General features: G+C 37.0%; 1 protein-coding gene across 12 annotated transcripts in view; it reads right to left on the bottom strand.

Annotated features, from left to right (window-relative positions):
- Window positions 1-23843, bottom strand: part of MTDH (metadherin) — a 71458-nt gene that overhangs the window by 12201 nt on the left and 35414 nt on the right. For 2 of the 12 annotated variants that reach the window (XM_051843933.3, XM_051843935.3), the window contains exons 3-10: window positions 22410-22494; window positions 21489-21665; window positions 20002-20067; window positions 18554-18790; window positions 15149-15238; window positions 12801-12899; window positions 7490-7614; window positions 498-605 (exon numbers count right to left, since the gene is read on the bottom strand). In XM_051843933.3, the coding sequence (XP_051699893.1) occupies window positions 498-605; window positions 7490-7614; window positions 12801-12899; window positions 15149-15238; window positions 18554-18790; window positions 20002-20067; window positions 21489-21665; window positions 22410-22494 (987 nt within the window). The remainder of the gene's footprint in view (window positions 1-497; window positions 606-7489; window positions 7615-12800; window positions 12900-15148; window positions 15239-18553; window positions 18791-20001; window positions 20068-21488; window positions 21666-22409; window positions 22495-23843) is intronic. The other 10 variants (XM_017341596.4, XM_070075341.2, XM_051843934.3 and 7 more) reach the window with 5 other exon arrangements.

Below are 23843 nucleotides of genomic sequence, written 5' to 3'. Positions count from 1 at the left end.
CCCCAAAGGAATACAACACTTAATACTAGAATGTGAAAATGAAGAGACTGAAGGAATGCTAGAAATGGAATTCAAATATTGATCGTAGGATTCCTTAGACGTAATCAGAAGTGAATCCACAAACTAAAGAAATCCATACATGAAATTAAAGAAAATTTTTCTTATGAAATTGAGATTTTTTTTTAAACTTTTATTTAATGAATATAAATTTCCAAAGTACGATTTATATAATCAAGAATGCATTTGAAATATCTGGGATTTTATTTATTTTTGGATTTTAGCTATACTTTTGATGAGGTTTTAGAGCAATAAACTTTTAATTACAATATGCTATACTGCTTAAAATAGATTGCAATTTTTCAAATGTTTTCAACTTTGATGTCTTATATCTCTCTCATTTCTCTCATCTGTGCCCCTCATCTCTAACAACAGTACATCATTTTTTCACAATATCAGCAGTAGGTAAGTAACAAATGTTTGCTGTTTCTATATGTTACCTGTGCAAGAGAGTTATCTTCACCTTGCTTCTTCTTTTTCTTTTTTTTCTTTTTAGATTTTCCGCTTGGAAGAGCTCCCTCTCCCTTTTCTTTATCATCATCTGAAATCTGTGTAAAGCAAAAATTTAAAGTGAATCATGCTGTTTCCATTATTCAGAATTTATGAATTAAAATTTTATACATTAGATTCAGTCTTTATCCCCTAAAATGTAAATAAGAATAATAAGTAATAAAACCTGATCAAAACTTACTTACATATTAAAAAAAAACAATGAAGGAGCCAACATTGTGGTACAGCAGGTTAAGCCATCTTATACAATGCCAGCATCCCATGGGAGTTCTGGTTCTAGTCCTGGCTGCTCTACTTCTGATCTAGCACCCTGCTAACGCACCTGGGATCACAACAAAAGATGGCCTAAGTATTTGGGCCAAGGCCACCCACATGAGATACCTGGATGGAATTCCAGGCTCCTGGTTTTGGCCTGGCCCAGCCCCAGCAATCAAAGCCATTTGGGGAGTGAACCAGTGATGGAAGATCTTTCTTTGTCTCTCTCAAAGCCTCCACTTGCAGTGCCAGAATCCCATATAGGTGCTGGTTCTAGTCTCAGTTGCTCCTCTTCTGATCCAGCTCTCCGCTATGGCCAGGGAAAGCAGTAGAAGATGGCTCAAGCGCTTGGGCCCCTGGACCCACATGGGAGACCCAGAAGAAGCTCCTGGCTCCTGCCTTCAGATCGGCTCAGCTCCAGCTGTTGTGGCTATCTGGGAAGTGAACCAGTGGATGGAAGATCTTTCTGTATCTCCCTCTTTCTGTAACTCTACCTCTCAAATAAATAAATACAATCTTTAAAAACAAAGACAATTAGACAGCTATGCAAATCTCAATTCTAAAAATTCACTGGATAACTAATTCTGTTTTATTTTGGAGTTCCAATGCAGAGCTACTACCATTAAAATATAATTTGATCCTGTTAAGAGAATGAAATGACAAGTTATAGGGTGGAAGAAAATATCTGCAAATCGTAACAGTTCCCACAAAGAACTACTATCTAGACTACATAAACAACACTCAAAATCAGCAGTACAAAAGAATACAATTAGAAAACACACATAAGACATGAAGAGACATTTCACCAAGAATATATACAGACAGCAAAGAAACATATGGGAAGACGTGCAAGACCACTAGCCATGAGGTAAATGAAAGTTAAAACTGCAATGTGTTACCCTTATACACCTGATAGAATGGGTTAAACAAAAAAACAATGACAACTGCACATACTGGTTAGGATGCAGAAGAACCAGATCACACAAATATCAAGCAATACAGTCACTTTATGAAACAGCTTGCATGTTTCTTGAAATTTTAAATATACAATTGCCACACTATTCAGTGATTCACTCCTGGGTATTTGTTTTCAATGTGTTTAGAAGCCTTATTTTATAATAGCAAAAAACTGGAAACAACCTAAATGTCTTTCAATAGAATTAAGAACATGCAAACTGAGGTATACCCAGGCAATGGAGTTATCTATCACTCAAAAGGTTCACATTAGGGATATACACAACAGATTGGATCTCCAGAGAATTCTCCTGTGATCAAAACAAACAAACAAAAAGCAACAACAAAAAACCACGATACCAAAAGGTTATATCATACAATTCTATTAATATAACAGTTCTGATATGGAAAAATTAAGAGGTAGGGAATAGAATCCTGGCTGCTGGGACTCTGGAAGGGATGAAGATCAGAGGGAAGAACGTGCAGCCCTGGAAGGTAACATGAGGGGCTGGGGGGCTGGTGCTATGGTGTATTGGACTGACACTGTTTGTGATGCCAGTATCCTTTATCTGAAGGCTAGTTTTTTTTTTTTTTTTTTTTTTTTTTTTTTTTTTTTTTTTTTTGACAGGCAGAGTGGACAGTGAGAGAGAGACAGAGAGAGAAAGGTCTTCCTTTTGCCGCTGGTTCACCCTCCAATGGCCGCCGCTGCAGCCGGCGCACCGCGCTGATCCTGGCAGGAGCCAGGAGCCAGGTGCTTTTCCTGGTCTCCCATGGGGTGCAGGGCCCAAGCACCTGGGCCATCCTCCACTGCACTCCCTGGCCATAGCAGAGAGCTGGCCTGGAAGAGGGGCAACCGGGACAGAATCCGGCGCCCCAACCGGGACTAGAACCCGGTGTGCCGGCGCCGCAAGGTGGAGGATTAGCCTATTGAGCCACGGCGCCGGCTCTGAAGGCTAGTTTGAGTACTGGTTGCTCAACTTTTTTTTTTTTTTTTTTTAAAGATTTATTTTCTGAAAGGCAGAGTTACAGAGAGAGAGGTCTTCTATCCACTAGTGTACTCCCCAGATGGCTGCAGCAGCTGGAACTGTGCTGATCTGAAGCCAGGAGCCAGGAGCCAATGGCCTGGAAAAGCAGTAGAAGATGGCCCAGGTCCCTGGGCCCCTGTACCCATGTGGGAGACCTGGAAGAAGCTCCTGGCTTTGGCTTGGCTCAGCTCTGGCTGTTGCAGCCATTTGGGGAGTGAACCAGCAGAGGGAAGACCTCTTTCTCATTCTTTCTCTCTGTAATTCTGTCAAATAAATAAAATAAATCTTTAAGAAAAAAACTTTAAGACAAGGGGTACTATGAGACATTATTGTGATGGAAACATTCTGTATCTTTTTTTATTTGAAAGGCAGAGTTATATACAGAAGTGAGGGGTAGTGGAGAGGGACAGAGAGAAAGAGAAAATGAATCTATCTATTAGTTTACTACCCAAATGGTTGTTAACAGCTGGGCCTGGACAAGGCTGAAGCCAGTAGTAAGGAACTCCATAAAGGTCTCCCATGTGGGTTGCAGAGGGGTCCAAGCAGTTGGACCAGGACCACCTTCCACGAGACTTTAGCAGGGAGGTAAATCAGAACTGGGGCAGCTGGGACTCGAACCCCACTCATATAGGATGCTGGTGTCCCAGGCAGCAGCTTAACCCACTGTGCCACAATGCTGGCCCCTGCATCCTGCATCTCGACTGCATTGGTGCTAACATCTGAATTGTGATTTTGTACTATGGTTTTTCAATATGTTACCATTGCTGGAACTGGGTAAACAGTAGAGGAGATTGCTCTGCATTACTTCTTACAACTGCGTATAAATCTATAATTATTTCAAAATAAACGGCTTAGTTAAAATTGAATGTGGGGGGCTGGCATTGTAGCACAGTGGGATAAGCTGCTATCTGTGATGCCAGTATTCCATGTGGACACTGGTTCAAGTCCCAGCTACTCCACTTCTGATCCAGCTCTCTGCTATGGCCTGGGAAAGAAGTGGAAGATGGCCCAAGTCCCTGGGTCCCTGCACCCATATGGGAGACCTGGAAGAAGCTCCTGGCTCCTGATTGGCCCAGCTCTGGCTGTTGCAGCTATTTGAGGAATGAATCAGCGGATGGAAGAACTCTCTCTCTCTGACTCTGCCTCTCTGTAAATCTTTCAAGTAAAAAAAAAAAAAAAAAAAAAGAATTTGAGAAGGAACGTTACTGAAAGTAACCTGCATGCCAAAAATATGTCAAATTAGGACTATTAATATAATAAGTGCTCACAATGATTCCTTTTCACATATACTAGGTAGTTGAACTATTTTTTTTTTAAATTTATTTGACAGGTAGAGTTATAGACAGTGAGAGAGAGAGAGACAGAGAGAAAGGTCTTCCTTCCACTGGTTTACTCCCCAAATGGCCGCTATGGCCGGCGCTGCGCCGATCCAAAGCCAAGAGCCGGGTGCTTCTTCCTGGTCTCCCATGCGGGCGCAGCCATCCTCCACTGCCCTCCCGGGCCACAGCAGAGAGCTGGACTGGAAGAGGAGCAACCGGGAATAGAACCCGGCGCCCACATGGGATGCTGGCGCCGCAGGTGGAGGATTAACCAAGTGAGCCACAGTGCCGGCCCGGTAGTTGAACTATTTTAAGATTTATTTATTTGAAAGGCAGAGCTAGAGAGAGAGAGAGAGAGAGAGAGAGAGACAGACAGACAGAGAAAGAGAGGGAAGGAGAGACAGAGAGAACTTCCACCTGCTGGTTCACCTTCCAAATGGCTATAATAGCTAGAGGTGGGTTGATCAGAAGCCAGGTGCCCCATCCAGGTCTCCCACATGGGTGCAGATTCAAGCACTCGAGCTATCCACCATTGATTTCTCAGGCACATTAGCAGGGAGCTGGACTGGAAGTGGAGTAGCCAGGACTCGAACTGGTGCCCATATGGGATGTCAGCGCTGCAGATGGTGGCTTAATCTGCTGTGCCACAGTGTCAGCCTCTATAGTTTAACTTTCTATGGAAAAGTGCTATTTCTTTACTCTCAGAGGTGACAACTTAGATTCCTAGATTACCTTACTGGAAGAGATGTCATGGTTAATTGCTATTTCTCTGCTAGCATCAATAGCAATTATGTTGAGATTTCGATGATCTCATGAACAATCAAATAGCTTTACAGAAGTTGATAGCAGATGGGAAAAAAAAAAAAAAACCAACAAAAGTGGGCACAACAGGCAGGGGTTTGGCCTAACAGTTCTAAGATACTCATGTCCCACACTGGAGCATGCAGGTTTGATTCTTGGCTCTGGCTCCTGGCAGTGGTGATGGTCCATGTGATTGAGTTCCTGCCATCCGACCTGAAAAGAATTCGTAGCTTCCTGCTTTGGTCTGGAGGATCATCATGGACATTTATGGAATGAACCAGCAGATAGGAGCTATGTCTCTGTCTCTTAAAAAAAGAAAACAAAAACAAAAAACAAAACCTGGCCCTAACTTGGCTAAGCAATTTTAGTTGGCTGGCATTGGTGGAGAGAAGTATTCACAGATGAAACCCCCACATGAATATATGCATCCTATTAAGGATACTCAGGTCACAAGGACTTTCTTTGGTTTTCTTCTGAGTCTATTAGAATCCAACCAAACAAGAAATGTAGTTCTCCACAGCAAAATAGTATTTTTGTTAATGGCAAGAAGGCGGAAAACAACCTTGTATCAACCTTTTAACTCATATAAGAATTAATACTTTGACAACTTTATTTTTGGTTTTGTAAAAAATTTATTTTTCCATTCCCCAACTGATGGGTATTTAGATGGCATCCTGATTTCTGAATATATTTAGAAAAATAATTGCTATGATGTGTGATAAAGACTTTTCTTCTTTGAAAAGATTTATCTATTTATTTGAAAGAGTTAAAGAGCTCTCCAACCACGGGTTCACTCCCCAACAATGGCAAAGGGTGGGCCAGGCTGAAGCCAGGAGCTTCACCCAGATCTACCATATGGGTGTCAAGAGCCCAAGTATTTGGGCCATCCTCTGCTGCCTTCCCAGGTGTGTTAGCAGAAAGTTCGACTGGCAGCAGACAAGTTGGGTTTGGAACTGGCACTGTGATACAGCCAGTGGCTTAAGCCACTGTAACACAACATAGGCCTCATAAAATCTTTACTACATTCACTGGTTCAGTTTGATTTTGGTGATCCGGCCCATTGGAGAAGCGAAGTTCCAGTGGAGAAATAAAGACTTTTGGTTGTATATTTACTAAATGTTCAACAGCTATTTGAATGATAGTTGTGTGCTAAGGGGCTGTACTAGGAAATTTGCATAGGCCCAATCTAAAACCTTTTTCCCTTTTCAATTTTCACATGCCCTGTCAACTGTCTCTCTCTATATTTATTTATCTGTTCTCCTTGTACCTCTCCCTTTCCCTGGTCTCCAAAGCTGAGAGGTATTCTATGCTACTGAAGGTTCAACTTCTACTTGTGCCTTTGGCTTCCTTACCCCCAATACTGACTGTCTCTTCAAGAACATCACTCTCTTAGTCAATCTTCTCTCATTTATAATCAACATTTTCCTTTGGATTCTTTCCTTTCTCTACAGATATACTAAAGCAGATGCTGACAAATTACTAATTCTGGCTAATGTCAATTTTTAGAAATAAAGTTCATTTCTGTATCACCAATGGCTGCATGTAGCACAGTTAAGCAGCTGCATCAGACTGTGTGGCTTTTTCAAAGTCTGCTGTATCTGCACTAAAATCTCTCTTATCATAACATCACAAACAACCCCCCTCAACAAAACCCTTCCTGATAGCACATGCTGTCATCTGCTACTTCTCCATTCCATCTAGACTTACTTGCTATGACTACTTTTTTTTATGTTTTTTTTTTTTTTTTTTAAAGATTTATTTGAAAGGCAGAGAGAGAGAGAGGTCTTCCATCTGATGGTTCACCCCCCAGATGGCCACAATGGCCAGAGCTGCGCTGATCAGAAGCCAGGAGCCAGGAGTTTCTTCTGGGTCTCCCACATCGGTGCTGGGGCACAAGGACTTGAGACATCTTGTACTGCATTCCCAGGCCATAGCAGAGAACTGGATTGAAGTGGAGCAGCTGGGACTTGAACTGGCACCCATATGGGATGTTGGCACTGCGGGTAGTGACTTTACCTGCTATGCCACAGGGCCGGCCCCTACTTTTTTTTTTTTTTTTTTTTTTTTTTAAAAGGCAGTTAGAGAGAGAGGGAGAGGGAAGTAGAGAGAAAATCTTCCATCCATTGGTTCACTCCCCAAATGGCCACAATGGCTGGAGCTGGGCCAATCTGAAGCCAGGAACCAGGAGCCTCCTGGTGCACTTGGGCCATCTTTCCCTGCTTCCCAAGCACACTGGCAGGGGGCTGGATTGGAAGTGGAGTAGCTGGAACTGGAACTGGTGCCCACAGGGGATGCAGGCATAGCACTGGCCCCTATGGTTATTTTTTATTCCTTATTCACTCAGCTCACTGCAATACGGCTTCTAACTGTTCTAACATACCAGAAAGCAAATCCAGTGCTATTTTTCAAGCCTAATGTTACTAGTTTTGCTCTGCAGGTCCTGATGCTGTTGATCACTGTCTCCTTCTTGACAAGCTCATCGGCCTCAGCTTCTGTGATCCAGAACTCTCCTCCCTTAGTCTCTTTCATTAACAAATAAACAACTACCAAGCCCTTCCACTCACTCACCTTTTGATCATCAGGAATTGATTCTTGAGACTTCAGAAGTGAAGCTCTTTCTTCATCTACCCAGTTCCCCCATTCTTCTGCTGGTGCATTCCAATCAGAGCTGGGATCAGCAGAAGACAGACCATCTAAAATTTAACAGTGCTGATTAGGTATCTATCATTTCTGCCATAATCTAAAATGTAAAAACTAAAAATTCCTTATATTAAACTAAGCTGTGATTTTAAACTTTTGTTCTTTCTCCCAAACATTATAGCGCTAAAAAAAAAAAAGAGCCAAAAATATGATGGTAACAACCTTTCTCCAAATTCTCCTGGGCTATATGTTTGGTTGTATGGAATTAATATACTCCAGTAAATTTATTAATGAACCATTTAATTTCACTCTCCCTGTTCTTTATCAGTTTCCTGAATTTGCATTCCTTTCCCTGTCCATCTGCTACTTTGCCCTGATCATCACATTGTTGTAACTGATTTATTTTATAGGTTATGGAACATAATCACCAATATTATACTCCCCTGTCATTTCACATCTCCTCCCATCTATAAGCTTTTCAAGATTAGGTTCTTCAAATTCACCAGGTCGTGACAGAAAAACAACTTCTTCTTTTCTTTTAATATGTAACCTGTACAGATTATTTCAGGCTCTTTTTATCTGAACATCCCAAAGTATTTGAATCACTTTCAGAGCATCAGTCATACTAATCTTTAAAATACATTTTATTCTAGATTTCCTCTAGGAGGTACTTTTGTTTTTTATAAAAGATGACAGAGCCTGGGCTTTATTTTCAAATGGTAAACATGCTGTTCTAACATTGCTTGGCTGAAAATTCCAACCATTTCCCATTAATACCTAATGCTACTATTGTCTAATATTAAAATTATTTCATAGGCGCTTCAGTCTGTTTCTGAAATTTCTATTCCACTGATCAATTCCTGGGATAGTGCTACACATAATTTAACTCTGTAATACATGTTGGTATCTAGAACAGGGGTGGGGAACGTCTAGCCCCAGGCCATGTAAGGGCTGTGAAATCATTTCGTCTGCTCTGTCAAGACAAAGGGATTTGAAATTCAATAACCCTAAAAACAGGCTAATTTTTCAGCTGATCATTTTGTATGGCCTGCAAATAATGTTATAAATATCCAAATGGCCCTTGGTAGAAAAAAGGTTCCCCATGCCTGGTAAATCTGTTTGCATTACTTTTTTTTTTAGTTATTCATTTTCCATGTGAACTCTATTATTTTTGTTAAAAGGGGCAGTATTATGATATAGCCTCATAAAGACTTCAACATTCATGTTTTGGAATAATATATAATGACGTGGGAAAATACACAAAATTGCATGATATAATCCTGTATCATGAAGAAAATAATCAATATATTTTTAATAGTGGAATTACAGGAATTTTGTTTGTTATTAAACACTATGTACTAGAACACACATACACACAGATAAAAGTATTTATTTATCTGAAAGGCAGAGTTACAGAGAGAGACACAGAGAATCTTCCCTGCACTGATTCACTCCCCAGATGATACAATGGCTAGAACTGGGTCTAGAGAGAAGCCTGAAACATCTACTTTCTCAGACACATTAGCAGGGAGCTGGATCAGAACTGGAACAGCCTGGGCTTGACCTGGCACTTAAATGGGATACCAGCTTACTTGGCTGCACCACAATGTTGGTCCCCATTGGGCTGTACAAAGCCCATGAAATCATCTATTCTGGCCCTGCCAAGATACTTGTAGGTGGGACTCGAAATTCAATAAATCTTCAGCAATTTTTAAGTTGATAATTTTGTATGGCCTGTGAATGATGCTATAAATATCCAAAAGGCCCTTGGCAGAAATAAGGTTTTATATCCCTGTAGGGCGTGGCTAAAGACGAAAGACAGAAGGGGCTGTGGAAACAGAAAAGCTCAATCAATAGATGATAGGAGGATGAAGATTAAGCCAAGAATCTACAGTCTAGTAAAGGGAGGCAGCAGTGATAGCTCAAGTGGCAGACCTGGGTTGGGTTCTTGACTTGCAGCTTCAGATTGGTCTACCTCAGTCACTGTGGATATTCGTGGAGCAAACTAGTGAATGGGGGCTCTGTCTCTCAAATAAATGAAAGTTTTTTTTTTTTTTTTTTTTTTAAAGGGCTTAAGTGGCCTTAAAGTTTGGGGAACAAATATGACCTATGGCTTAGTACCTGTTAGAACACTAACAGAAGCATAAATCTCTAGTGACTTTATAGAAGTCTCATGGTGATTTTTCTATGTTTATTGATTTAGATTGTTTTTTCTTTTAATTAACTGGAACAAATAAAACAACTTTAAAACAGATCAATCAACCTAAACTTGCAAATCTTCACCAGGAGATTGTTCAATGAATAACTCTTAAGATTCATGGGTCTATTGTGCTAATAAACATTCTTAACCACAGTTTCCTTGAAAATGATACACAGTACCTAGTCTTTTCCATATTTAAATAGTTATTTCTCATATCAAAATTCTTCTATGGGAGCTGGTGATATGGTGTAGTAGGTTAAGCCTCCACCTTGGGCACCGGTTCGAGTCCCAGCTGCTCCACTTCTGATCCAGCTCCCTGCTAATGGCCTGGGAAAACAGTGGAAATGGCCCAAGTGCCTGGGGCCCTGCAGCCACGTGGGAGACACAGAAGCTTCTGGCTCCTGGCTTTGGATGGTCCTGGCTCTGGCCATTGTGGACATGTGGGGAGTCAACCAGCAGATGGAAGATCTTTCTCTCTGTCTCTCCCTCTCTATGTAACTCTGCCTCTGAAATAAATAGATCAATCTTTGAAAAAAAAAAAATTCTTCTATGAGTATATCAAATGCCTTCTCAAAAAGCCATTTTTTTTTTTCAAAAAGGTAAGTAGAATAATGTTTGAGGTTTAAGCATATCATCGCTAGTCTATATTTGGTGTTCATCTACTTCTGTTAAAACTTAAAGCAACATTAGTTTTAATAAAACAAAATAATGTTAGAAAAACATTCTCCAGTGTTTAAACAGACAACATTAATTAACCCTACTGAGAAGATTATTAATTTTGCTACTCAAAGAACACTGTCAACAACAGCAACAGCAACACTGAGTAAATATTTACTATGTATAAAGTAGTGTTCTACGTGCTTTGTAAATATTAACTCATTCAATCCTCTCAAAAACTCTATGGAAAGGAATTATTATTTTTATGGACAAAAAAACAGAGGCATAGAATAGTCATGTAACTTGCATAATGGCAAAGGCCAGGATGCTAAGATTGAAATCCATGTAGCCCACCCTCTCTTAACCATTTCACTAGGAAATAGCCAATTAACTCACTCCTGCATGCCAAGAAAAATTTGATTCTTCATAGAGGTTATAATGAAGTTGCTCCTTTACGGCCATCACTTCAAGCCACAGGTACATTAATATGTTACTCATCTCAATGTAAATGTAAAGCTAAACTTTGTGGCTTAATCCCAAACACTAAATCATGTATTCTACAAATTCAAAATAATAATTAAATTCACTGACCACCAAAAAGTACCCATTAAAAATAGTAATATAAAACATAAAATATGCAGAGAAAATGAGGTTAAAGAGAAACTTTAGTCTTAAAGGAATGCTAATACAGCAAAACAAAGTTGAGAAAGATAGTGTTCCTATCCATAATGCTTTAGGGCCAGAATACTGTGGAAAATCTTTTATTTTTAAAAATCTTTTATCAGGTTTTTCATATTCAAAGAATTCCAATATGTGTAAGATAAAAGTACAGCTATCGGTCCAAGAAGGGAAAGCTGCAACCTTGTTTGCTGTTTCTCTCAGCTTCAACTCATGGCAGCCCAGGATACCTTATTGTTAGCTATTCTCCTATAATCACTCCTCTTATTCCTAAATGACTCCTCAATTCTATTTTTTCACAGAGTTGATTATTCTTTCACAGCATAGGCTATGTTCTTAGAAAAATGTTGCTTTCATATCTTTGTAATACCTTAGATTTTAAGCTATGTTGTCATTTACAAAGAATTTCCTGTTCATACACCACCACATTAAAACCTCACAAACACCTACGGCATTACATGTGACAGATTATCCACTCCATTTTACACCTCCATCAATGCAGATTCCAAGATCAGTGACAAAGTCCAAGACACATGCAGTGCTACCCTTTAGAGACAGGACAGAAACAGATCTATGTTTCAAACTTCCCTAGTCTTTGGCCAGCAATGGAAGGCATTTCATAATATGCCCTCCTCTCCCCCACCCACCCCTGTCCCAATCGACCTTTCCAGACTTTTCTCCCTCACTCTGCAAGAACTGTGCTTCAACTACAGTGTCACATGCTTACCTCATGATTGCTATCATCACCAAAGCTGTACCAGGTAAGGGTTAAAAGCATGAAGCCTGAACCAGACAGCAAGGTTTGAATCCACCTTCTTCATTTCTAGCTGTGTGGCCTGGGGAATGTTAGGTAACCTTTCTTTGCGTCAGTTTCTTTATGGGAAAAGTATGCAAAGAAATACCTACCACAAATTGTTATAAGCATTAAATGAGTTAATAATTTGCAAATGACTTTACACCAGTGTCTGGCACACACAGCCTACTATTTTCTTTTATTATCATTAACACTACTGAATACCTATTCATAAAGAGCAAATGATAGTCCCTGCTCTTAGAAACAGAAATAAAATATATTATTTTTTTTTCGTGTGTGAAAAGACCACAGTGGTGGAGAATCCCACAGGGTAATAAAAGAAATAGTAGAAAAGTATATATAAAAATTCAGAAGAGTTAATTTTGAGATTTGGGGAAAAGATCCACATAGATAGACACATAGATATCTATTTAAATAAAGATAGTATGACCTTTATGAACATAAAAAACATTCTTTTTCCTTCCTCCATTAAAAAAAAAGACTCTTGCCTTTACTTTTCCTATGTTTTTACTTGAAACTGGGTTAATAAAGTGGTTTTCTATCAGCACAAAAATGTGCACATACCACAAATTCAGTTTTTCCTATATGTTCTATTCAGTCTGTTAAATCATGAGAAGCAGAACATTCATTTAAAACAAAAACTTTTTTAACTAAAAATACTACAGAGCAATTAGAAGAAATGTTGAAATGTTGCCTCAATCATCATGAAAGCTTATTTTGAGTTCTGTAGCTATTCGATAATTATGTTTCTAGTACATTTAGTATTAAATTATATTACACTATGACCTTTAAAAGTGAGAAGTTAGGAGTAAAATTAAAACAAAGCATGAATTCAGGTGCTAGAAAGAAAATTCAGAAAAAAAAAATTGATAATTTTTAAAAGGACATACTTAACCCAGACCATTCATCATCGATATAGGGTTGATTACGGCTAACATCCCACTGATAATCAGAAGTGGTAGACTGAGAAACTGGCTCAGCTGTAGACCCTTAAATGAAAAATGAATGCAATAAAATTAAAAAAGGAATTTCCTAATGATGGTTTATAACAAATTTTTATACTTTCCACATGGAGACTTTACTTTTTAAATTTCTCCTGAAAGAAAAAATTCAGACATTAGAAAAAGAGTTAAATTAAAAGAAAAAGTAGAATTGAGGGTAATTTTAGATTAAGTATAATAATCATTTGATCTTATTAATCAGAAATATATTTTCCCTAGTATCAGTTCATTAGATTTTGTCTTTTATAATATACACTTCAAACTACTTATCTATAAGTTTTAAGAAGTCAGTTTTCTTTTTTTGTTTAATGAAAAATTATAGAACACAAAAGAAATCTCTATCACTCATCATTCTAGTCCTGGATGTTTCAGGGTATGCCTATAACTAGAAAATATCTGAGTTAGCTAGATATTTCCTTCTGGCTAAGGAAAGCAACATAAATTAGGTGATTATCTAGAAAGGTGGGCAGAGAGAAGCCAGAGACAAGCGCTGCTGGAGGTTTAGAGACAAGTTAAGTGCAGGTGCATTTAAAGAAAATAGAATGCTGCCTTTCAAGTTTTGTTTATTTACTTATTTTTTGAGGAGGGGGAGTATTTGGGGAAAGATTAGGGATTACACAAGTCCTTTATGAATCTGATAAAGATGTGATGGCCAACTATCTAGAAATTAACAAAAAATTTGCAAATATTCTTTCAGGGCCATACAAATTCATGGGCACCACCTCTAAAACCCTTACTCTATCACCGTACATTCATTTCAGAATGGAAATGTAGAGCATTGGTTCTCCATTCCACTTATAGCCCAAGCATTCTAAATTAGAATCTCTGTGTCTATCAGAGTCCTTAAGTGACTCTGATAATCACTTTGAATTCACAGTCACTGAATTGGTTATAAGGAAATGATATCTGATTTGTATAAAAGACTTCCATCTACCATTTCTTCTCATTAGAATCCTCATTAATTCATATTTTTCTACTTGGTTATTATTAATGATCACACTAGCATTCCACTATTATAACTCTGCCTTATATATACCCAAAATAGTTATACATTTTTCATGTAGATTTTAAACAGAACCCTATAAAACTTATAATAATTAGCATTTTAGCTCCTGAGGAGCACTAGTATATAATGCTGCTTTTTACTATTCTTTCGTAGCCCCTGTTGCTTTCTTTAACTACATGAAGAGAATAGCATCTGTGTTGCACAAAGTCACAAGTGAGGAAAGCAATTAATCTGGATCTTTGGAACTGAGACACAGTCTATGAGATCAGGCTTTGGCAAACTATGATCTGCAGGCCAAATCCAACCATTTCATTTCTGTATGGCTCATGAGCCAACAACAGTTTTTACACTTTTAAATGGTTGGAAAAAAATTAAAAAGAGTAGTATTTCAGAACCAGCCCCAATTATTTGTTTATGTATCATACTTAGCTGCTTTCCTTGTACAATGAGAGTTGTGTAGCTACAACAGACAGTATGTCCCACGTGGCTGAAAATATTTACCATCTGGCTCTTTAAAGAAAGCTTACTGACTTCTAGTCCAGGCTAGTGATTCCAGACATGGTTGAAATACAGAAGTAGTTAACTGGGTCCATGAATTCCAGTGTGGAGCACTGTAAGCTAACAATGTCTCCCATATTTATGTAATATTTGTTAAATACATATACCAGGGGTCTTCAATACAGTCACGGGAAGTCAGTTTAAATTTTTTTTTTTCACCAAATCACAAGCTTATGAATCAGTTCTATTTTTCCATGAACTTTCTGGAGTACCCTTATGGCTTCTATACGTTTACTAAAAGGCATATCCATTTATGTAATGGTGAACTGACAGTAGTTTATAGGTAACAGTGTGTTTTCTAAATCAAGACAAGGTGGAGTTATTATATACAGGTTCAAAAAACCTGAAAGGTTTAGCTATAAAACTTAAGGTGAATAAGGGTGAATAGAAATAAAATGCCAGATTTCAACTAGTAAGTATGCCTGGAGCATATGAGGAATAGAAGAGTACAACTCTGTAAGAAAGGCTGCCCATGAGTTATTGTGTGCCAATGCATTCCTCACTCTTCTACAAGCATTTAGGTCTTCTTTCTTTTTGTAAAAGGCCTCTGTTACTCTTTTATTTATATTGATAGCAGTATTTGATTCTGATTCTGTTTTTCAAATAACAAGTGCTAAAATTAATTTAAACATAAATTTTTTTGTTAACTAAATGAAAGACTGTTTTCACATACCAGAAACAGCAGAGTTAAGTGTGAGAGATGCAAAAGAAGCAGAATTCTGTTCAGAGGTATTCATTCCCCTATCCACACTAGACCAAGCAGCTGTTAAAATAAAGAACGTCACTTGGAACCTTCAACTTGCAATGAAACTTGAAAGATATGTACAGAGTTAAACTACGATAACAAATTTAAAGAAAAATTTAGAAATTAGAACCATAATACCAAAAGCTACTACTTATTCAATGTCTATTATTATTGAGCCTCTTACACCAACCACTTCTAATCCTTACAGCAACTCTGCTAGGCACTTTCAGCACATAAGTGACTTGCTCAAAGCTAGAAAACAGCTGAGCCATGATTGGAACTCAATTCATTTTCTAAAATCTATACTATTTTCATTTCACCAAAGTACTAGATATAATCATTTTGGGCCAGGCATTGAACTTGGTACTAGACATTCTTCATAATCAATCCTCACGACTTAAATATGAGGTACATACAAGTAACTAGCTTAATGTCCATAGAAGACAGCAAAAATACAAAAACAGGGATTTATAACTAGTAGATCTGTATGAACTAGTTCATATTCATCTTTTCTGTTTTCTTTTCTCAATCTTTTCTTAATATTTCTCATCTTTTCTCAATATTTTCAAGAAATTTCTTTCTTATATATGAATACAGCTGTGCGCTGAATGACATTTGGTCAATGGCAGACTACATATACACCTGTGTTCCCATAAGATTCTATCACCAGTGACATTGTAGTCATGTTAGTTGGTGTAAGTATACTCTATGATGCTCACACCATGATAAAATCACCTAATGACATGTATCTCAATTTTCTGCAATACTAAGTGATACACAGCTGTATTTTAAGGAAAATGCAACTCCATGAAACCAGTCACACCTGTCCCTTCTGAATGATTCATTACAAGCTTAATTTAACATATACTTAATATATTCTCTTTCAATTTCAACAAAGTTCCTAATCCACATAGGCAGGAACTCTAATTTGCAGCTTAATTTTATCTGTAGCAATTATAAACAAGTACCATATAATCTATGTCCTAATCATGAAATGCTACAGAGCTTTCATAAGTAAATTGCAGATACTGCAAAAGATTATAGTTCTTAACGTTACTCCATAAAACTGCACTATTTACTTAATTAAATATGACAGAATGTTTCACTGCATAGAAATGTGTGTTTTCTTCTCTGCTGAAAATGAGGACAAGAATTTAGGGAGTGTCTTTCCAAAAAAGTTTTGATATTTCTACATAAAAATTGATTATGAAATGAGGAGGCGAAAGCAAACTTAAGAACAATATTAATAAACTGGAGTTTGCGTCATGAGGGTGTTAGCTTTTTTCTAAAAAAAAAAAAAAAAAAAGACAGAAGAAGCTAATAGCAAAGGAAGATATTTTTTCTATTTAAAAACACTACAATTTCTATCGCCCATTGCTCCCCCAAATTAAACAAAAATATCTGCAAAAGGTACAATAGAAAAAACTGTTATGTTTAATGCACAATTTGATTATATAAAAAAAACCAAGACAATAAAAGGCCATTAGATAAATGGCAAAGAACATGAATACACAATTCATAAAACAAATAGGGGCTGTTGTGGTACAGCAGGTAAAGCCACCGCCTACGATGTACAATGCTGGCATCCCACACAGGCCCTGGCTAGAGTCCCACCTGCTCCACTTCCAATCCAGCCCCCGGCCAAGGGGCTGGGAAAAGCAGTGGAAGATGAAGATGGCCCAACTGCTTGAGCCCTACCACCCACATGGAGACCAGGAAGAAGTTCCTGGCTTTGGCCTGGCCCAGCGCCAGCTGTTGCAGCCATCAGGGGAGTGAACCAGTGGATTGAAGATCTAACTCAAAAAAAAAAAAAAAAAAAAAAAAAAAAAAAAAAAAAAAATCAAGAAAGTTGTAGAAAAATATCCAACTCGTTAGTGCTTTTAAAAAGTTAACCAAAATACAAAATAATGTATGTGTTTTTGTTTAACTAACTGCAAAAGATTTTTTAAAAAAGTAAGAAACCTCCTCTTTGGTAAGCTTATGATAAATGGGCCCTTATACTAATGTTGAGAGCCTAAGTCAGAACAATTCTCGTAGAAAACACTTTGACAGTAAAGAGCAGAGCAATAAAAACATTCATAGTCCCTTTACCCCAGTATTACAATCCCAAGGATCTATCCTAAAGAAATAACCCAAAACCAAACATATTTAACACAACCTTATTTACAATGGTTTAAAAAAATGATTTATCCAGGGTGGGTGCCGTGTGGTGCAGAGGGTTAAGCGTCTGCAGTGCTGGCATCCAATATGGGAGCCAGTTCGAGCCCTGGCTGCTCCACTTCTGATCTGCTCCCTGCTAATGTGCCTGAGAAAGCAGCAGAGGATGGCTCAAGTGCTTGTGCCCCTGCACGCACATGGGAGATCCAGATGAAGCTCCTGGCTCTTGGCTCAGCCCAGGCTGTGGCAGATTTAGGGAATGAACCAGTGGATGGAAGATCTCCCTCTCTGTCTCCACCTCTTTTTCTGTAACTCTGCCTATCAAATAAATAAATAAATCTTTATAAAAATTATATATCCAATTATATGGGACTGGTTACGTAAATTATGCTATGCTTATACAATACTCATATAGCCATTAAATAAAAAGAGTAAGAAAAATGCTTATGTTACAATGTGTCTTAAGTGTTTGTGTGAGGGGCATAAAAATGCAAATCTTCTTTGGGTTATGCAAATAACAAAAAAACCAAACCTGTACATGGGGGAAAGGAGAGGAGATCATAAAGAAAATACAAAAACTAAAGTGATTATCACTGGGTGTTGGTGTAAGATCAAGGGGTTTTTCCTCTTCTTTTTTCAGTTTTCTGATACTTATCACAGATTTCTTTTCTATAATACACACTTAAAGATTAAGATGCTTTTAACTTGACGGTTCACAACAGAAATAAGCTTCTCAACTTTTGAGTCTTTACCATTAAAATCCAGGCGAAAATTTAATTACAAATAGGCATTTTGTAGATTGTAAAATAGTCTATAAATAGATGCTATAAACTTAAACAGACTCGACAGAGCTGTTGTAATTAATCTTAAAGTAGGCTCATGTATTACATTTATCACATCACAACCATACCAGTTTGTTACACTGATAATCAAATGTGATAAAGTATATGGAAGCACTAGATATATAGAATAAGCAATAAATATCATGATTCACTTATTTAGTTACCACTTTGCTCCATGCAAAGGATCTCTGATGATCTCATTATTACTATTATATCTTCATGGCATTACTAACTTTTCTATTCATGGATTTATTTTTTCATTCCTGGAATATTCAAAATGTACCAGAACAGCAATTTTAAATGAACTTAAAAAAATTTTTTTAACAGTTCTTACCAATGCCAGAAAATATTGAACGGTCACTCCAATTCCTTCCCCAGTCTTTTCCATTTGCATTAACATCTCCAGTGTCCTGACTCCAAGCAGATGGCTCAGTTTTCCTCTTGCCTGCAGTAGTAGGTGAAATAGAATTCCACTTCTCCTCACCTGCACTGATCTGTGAGGAGAGTTTTATAGATTTTTCATTCCAGCCTCCTCCATTGACAGTGAGGTTTTCATTTAATCCTGAAGAAACTTAAAGAAAAGAAAATAAAGATTAAAACCAGGTACATGACATCGTATTAAAACTGGGATGTTTTCAAACTTCTATAATTGCTCAGTTTATATTTCTCACTCATTGCTCCCCCCACTGTCCTTTAAGTATTTAAGAATTTTAAAGTAACATGATCACCATTAATGTCTTTTAATTTAAAAATTAAAGAAGGTTTGAATGTGAGACATACACTAGTGATGTTTCAACAGCAGAATGACTTGCTCAAAGGAAGTACAACAGAGCAAACAGGAAAATGATACATATTCTGGTATACTCAATATACTCACCCACTATAAATATGAAGACCTCTATTTAGTTAGATGTTCTTTCCTTAAAGATTTATACATTATAATATGTATAAAGCGGTGGTTCTAAAACTTGGCTGCACTTTATAAAAATCAGCTGAGAAATTTCTTAAAAAAATAGACTGAATTGCCTTGGCTTAGAATCAATTAAAATCAGACTCTCTTGGGTTGGAGTCCAGGTCTCATATGTGTAAATGTATATGTACACACGACATACGTGTGATTGTATTGTTTTAACACTTTTTTTATGATAACAATGTAGAGCCAGGATTGAGAACCAAGGCTTCATGCTTTCATTGCAAGCCTGAAATGAGAAGGTGCTTTTTTCATTTCTGAATTTATGTTTCATAACATACTTATTTTCTAGCCAGACATACCACTCTACTTAATTTAATCATTTCATGAATGAGTGAATAAAATTTACTTTCTATTTGTGAAGAACTGGATAACATTAGACTATAGTTCATTTATTGTGAAATATTCGATGCTGTCAAGGAGTGAATTTTAAAAATTATACAAACTAAGGCTTTTTTCTTAATATACAGGGGGAAATTCTTTTATCCCATATATGCCTATATTAAACCCATGTCCAACAAAGATCCTTCTCAATTGGCTTAAGTGATGCAAATAAGAATCAAAGTTGCATATTGCTTTCATATATGGGGGAAAAAAACTAGAACATACCAAAGACTGTTAGAAGTGAGAGTGATTTTTCTTTTTATCTATTTTCCAAAATCTCTGGTCTGTGATTATGTTACTTTAGTAATTAAAAATCATTTTTAAAGCCTTTTTCTTTCCTTCTGCGTCATTCATGTGAGGAAAGAGACATGTATGTAAGTTTCTATTCTGATGGGCCTTCAATTTAAGTTACATGTAATTTCTCTCACCCTGAAGTGTGGAATCTCCTTTTCCAGACTTAAAGTTGCTAACTTGAACATTTAGATGAGAATCACCTGGTTGAAATAGAAATAAAATTTATTTAATACTAAATAGGCCAGTACGCACATTAAATTAGGAGTAACATACAAATTGATTTTTACTTATTATCTTTCACAAATCGCTCCTTTAACTGCTAAATTCTTACACTGGAGAAAGTCAATTTTACAACACATTTCACATGTCCATGAGGAACTGAGTTACCATCCTCCTAGTCAACTAAAATGCCAATTAAGGACCTGGAAAACTGCCCAAGTATAAATGGAATTTGCTATTCTATAATGGTTATCGAGATTCTGTTAAGTAGGAACTGGAGAATTGGGCTCTGTAATTGGATTCAACTTTGCCACCTCTAGCAACACCAGCTGCCTTTTTCAACAGTCCTGGAAGCAAACACATCAACTTCAGAACTTTGCCAGTATTTGGGACCAGGACTTAGGAAATATGGCAAGAGGTGAGACTACATGTTGTAACACAAAAATACTATTTCTCTTACACTAAAAAGCATAAATGATCACAATGTTTCAAAAAACCAGCATGACATAGGATTGTGCTAGCAAGGAAGGCATGCACAAGACAGTGAAAAAGAGTCACCAACAAAAATACTAAAGCATAGCTAACATGTGACAGTGAAAATGAATAAGTAGAAGTCACTGATATACCATGGCAATAAATTCCAAGTTATCAAGCAAAAAAGTAAAAAGTAACAAGGCTAAGAAAGTGGTTTTGAAATAACTGAAAGATGAGGAGGTGGGAAGGTCATTAGCAAAAAGAGGAAGGAAGAAAAGCCAATTTCTTGAAGCAAATTGAGCAGTATCACTTTGCAGACCGCTATCTCCAGGGTAAAAATGATGGCATTGGAAAGAGCTAGCAAGAAGCCATCAGCAATGGGGTGTGTGAAGATCTGAAACTTGGGAGGAAGAACACTGACTGACTAAATAACCTTTGAAGTTCTGGTCTAGCATTATCAAACACCTATGGCACTTTTAGAAACCTGGGGTGATAAGTAGTCCAGACAGAACCTGCACTAACTAGAACATGCTTGTTTCATCTTGGAATGAAAATGCTCAACATGCAGAATGGTGATAAATAATTCCACTTAATAAATGTCCTATCCACGGTAACAAATGGAGATGCAAAAGAGTTGGGGCAAAGCAATACACACAAAGAAAAGAAGCAACATCATTTTCTTATGTGACTCAAGGCAGAAAGGCAAACTTCGATTTAATAGGCCATTCATTAGGCAATATGTAAGAAGTAACGCTGCTGGTGCTAGGTAAATTCACACATGGTTCACAATATTCTCATGAAGAAGGGTATATCAGCACAATGGTGTTAGCAGTTCAAAACAGTCAGATTCTGACATAGTGATATGTTGTACATCTGATTAAAAGGAGTTTGATTTGATGTACCACTTTTTTATGTTCCACTAATATACCTTTATTCTTCTTGGAACCAACAGGAAATGATGCAGTTGTAAGTTGCTCGGTGGGAACTGTGATGATATTTTCTATCCCAGGGATAGTTGAATCCAATGAACCAGAATCAGTCAGCACTTTATCACGTTTACGCTGCTGTCGTTTCTCTCTGTGACTAATTTTAGTTTCCCAGGCTCCTAACATAGCCCCAGAAAAAAAATGTTATTCAGTAAGGGCAAGACAAAAAAGTTGTAGTTTTTTTGGGGAAACGGGATGGGCATACAAAATATCATGATAAATTTAGGTATTAAGCTAAAACCCAAGAGTGCTGATTGTATTAATTTATACTATGAATCTATTCTAATCTTGTGTTATTTTAGGCAACAAACTGCTACTATTTATGCTGTTTTTTTTTAATCAAATCTGTCATCTATGGTTTAGAAAAAGCAATAAAGAATCTTGTATATCCTTTTATTTTGCTGGGTAGAGGTGATGAGAGAGTGTTATATAAAACCACTGAAAAAAGGTGTAAGTGATGATAATAAATGGCTTACTCAAGAATTTTGTACACAGCATTCCAGGATGATATATTTAACAGGGAGAAAAAAAAAAAAAAACGCAAAAAAACAAAAACCAAAAACCAAAACAAAAAAACCAAACCCACACCACACCTCTAGGAAACAAAGACAAGATGAATGGCTTTTCAGTTGCTCAAAATACTGAGCTTAAACCTTACATTTCAAGGCAGTTTCTTCAAGGAAAGCACAACCAGGTTCTTAATTTAAACAAAATTTTAAAATAACATCATAGATTTGCTTATGAAAATCTGTAATAATTAAAAAGAGCTAGGTATATAAAGTAAAACAAATGCAGCTTTTATATAATACACCTTGGTAAAAAGGATTAAAAGGTTTCTACAGTCCTTTCCCTTGCTTAAGTACCTTCATCAACTTCCTTTCCATCATGGCGAGAACTGTTTTGCACTGCTTTAGCATCTGACTTTGATTTCTTCTTATTTTTCTTTGACTGAAAGTAAAATAAAATGTTACTTAACATTTGGTATATTTTCAGAAAAATAGGAGTCAGTAAAATACATAATGAAATGTATGATGCTGACAAATGAAAAATTTAATGCTTGATTTTTAAAACATATTAAGTGGCAATAATATGAGGTTACATTTACTAAATGGTACTTTATATTTAGTGTCTTAAGTTTTCCTAGGGGGCAAGAAAAACATCACCCTGGAGATGAGCAAACAGAGACTTAGAGATATTAAGTAGGCTGTACGGAGTCATATTTAGCATTTTCTTTTTCTTTTTTTTTAATAATCAGAACTGTTTAAAATTTGAACAGGGGAAAGACAGGAGTGTGGGGGAGAAGGAGAGAGAGAGGGAGAGAGAAACTCATCCATCTGCTGGTTCATTCCTCAAATGGTCACAACAGTCTGGACTGGGCCAAACCAAAGTCAGAAGCCAGGAACTCCATTCAGGTCTCCCACATGAGTGAGAAGGACTCAAGTACTAGAGCCATTATCCACTGCCTAGCAGGTACATTAACAGGAAACTGAATTGGAAACAGAGCAGCTGGGATTCAAACCAGCACTCTGATCTGGGATGTGGGTATCCAAAACAATGCCCAGCCGAAGTCAATAAATTAAGTTGCAATTAGGAACTAGGCCTTGTTTGGCTCCAAAGTTTATGCTTTTAGACATCATATCTTAACTTATATTATAAATAAGGTATACTATAATACAAACCAATAAAACTAAAATCTATTTCCAGTGTTCAGAAAGAAAGTGTCATATATTTGTTTTCGAACCATATAAAACAAATTGTTGATATGCTCCATGGATAACAATGAGAGTCAAATTAATGTAAGAAATATTTTAACAATTTCAAAGCAATGTGAAAATATATATGATCAGATGTTTTAACATAAATATTATATTCTCTTTTCAAAAATTTGCTAAAAGTTCTATAAAGCCATGATTTCTATATTTAGGTAAGTGTTCCCAGAAAATAATCAACATTTATAAAAATTCTTTTTACTTAATACTTTGTATTCACTCATAGCTACTTACTGAGAATGTTAAGTTTACAACTAAATAAGGTTTTATATCTCAGCCTTTTGTATGAGCAAAGCAATAAATGACAGCTAATTTTTTCCTATCAACAACTTGCAAATACAGTTAGCCTCTGAATCTGCTGGGGGTTCTGCATCCTCAGATTCAACTAACCAATGACTGAAAATATCTGAGGGGAAAAAAATTGTCCATACTATGTATTTGTAAACTTTTCTGTGGGTCATTATTTCCTAAGTGATACAGTAGAACTATTTGTATTGTATTAGGTATTATAAGTAATGGAGAGATGAC

This window comes from Oryctolagus cuniculus, chromosome 6 (assembly GCF_051225735.1).
Source record: "Oryctolagus cuniculus isolate XC-2025 breed Fujian yellow rabbit chromosome 6, ASM5122573v1, whole genome shotgun sequence".
Classification (NCBI taxonomy): Eukaryota; Metazoa; Chordata; class Mammalia; order Lagomorpha; family Leporidae; genus Oryctolagus; species Oryctolagus cuniculus.
Note: the sequence above shows the minus strand (reverse complement) of the source record. Positions and strands in the feature narration are given on the sequence as shown.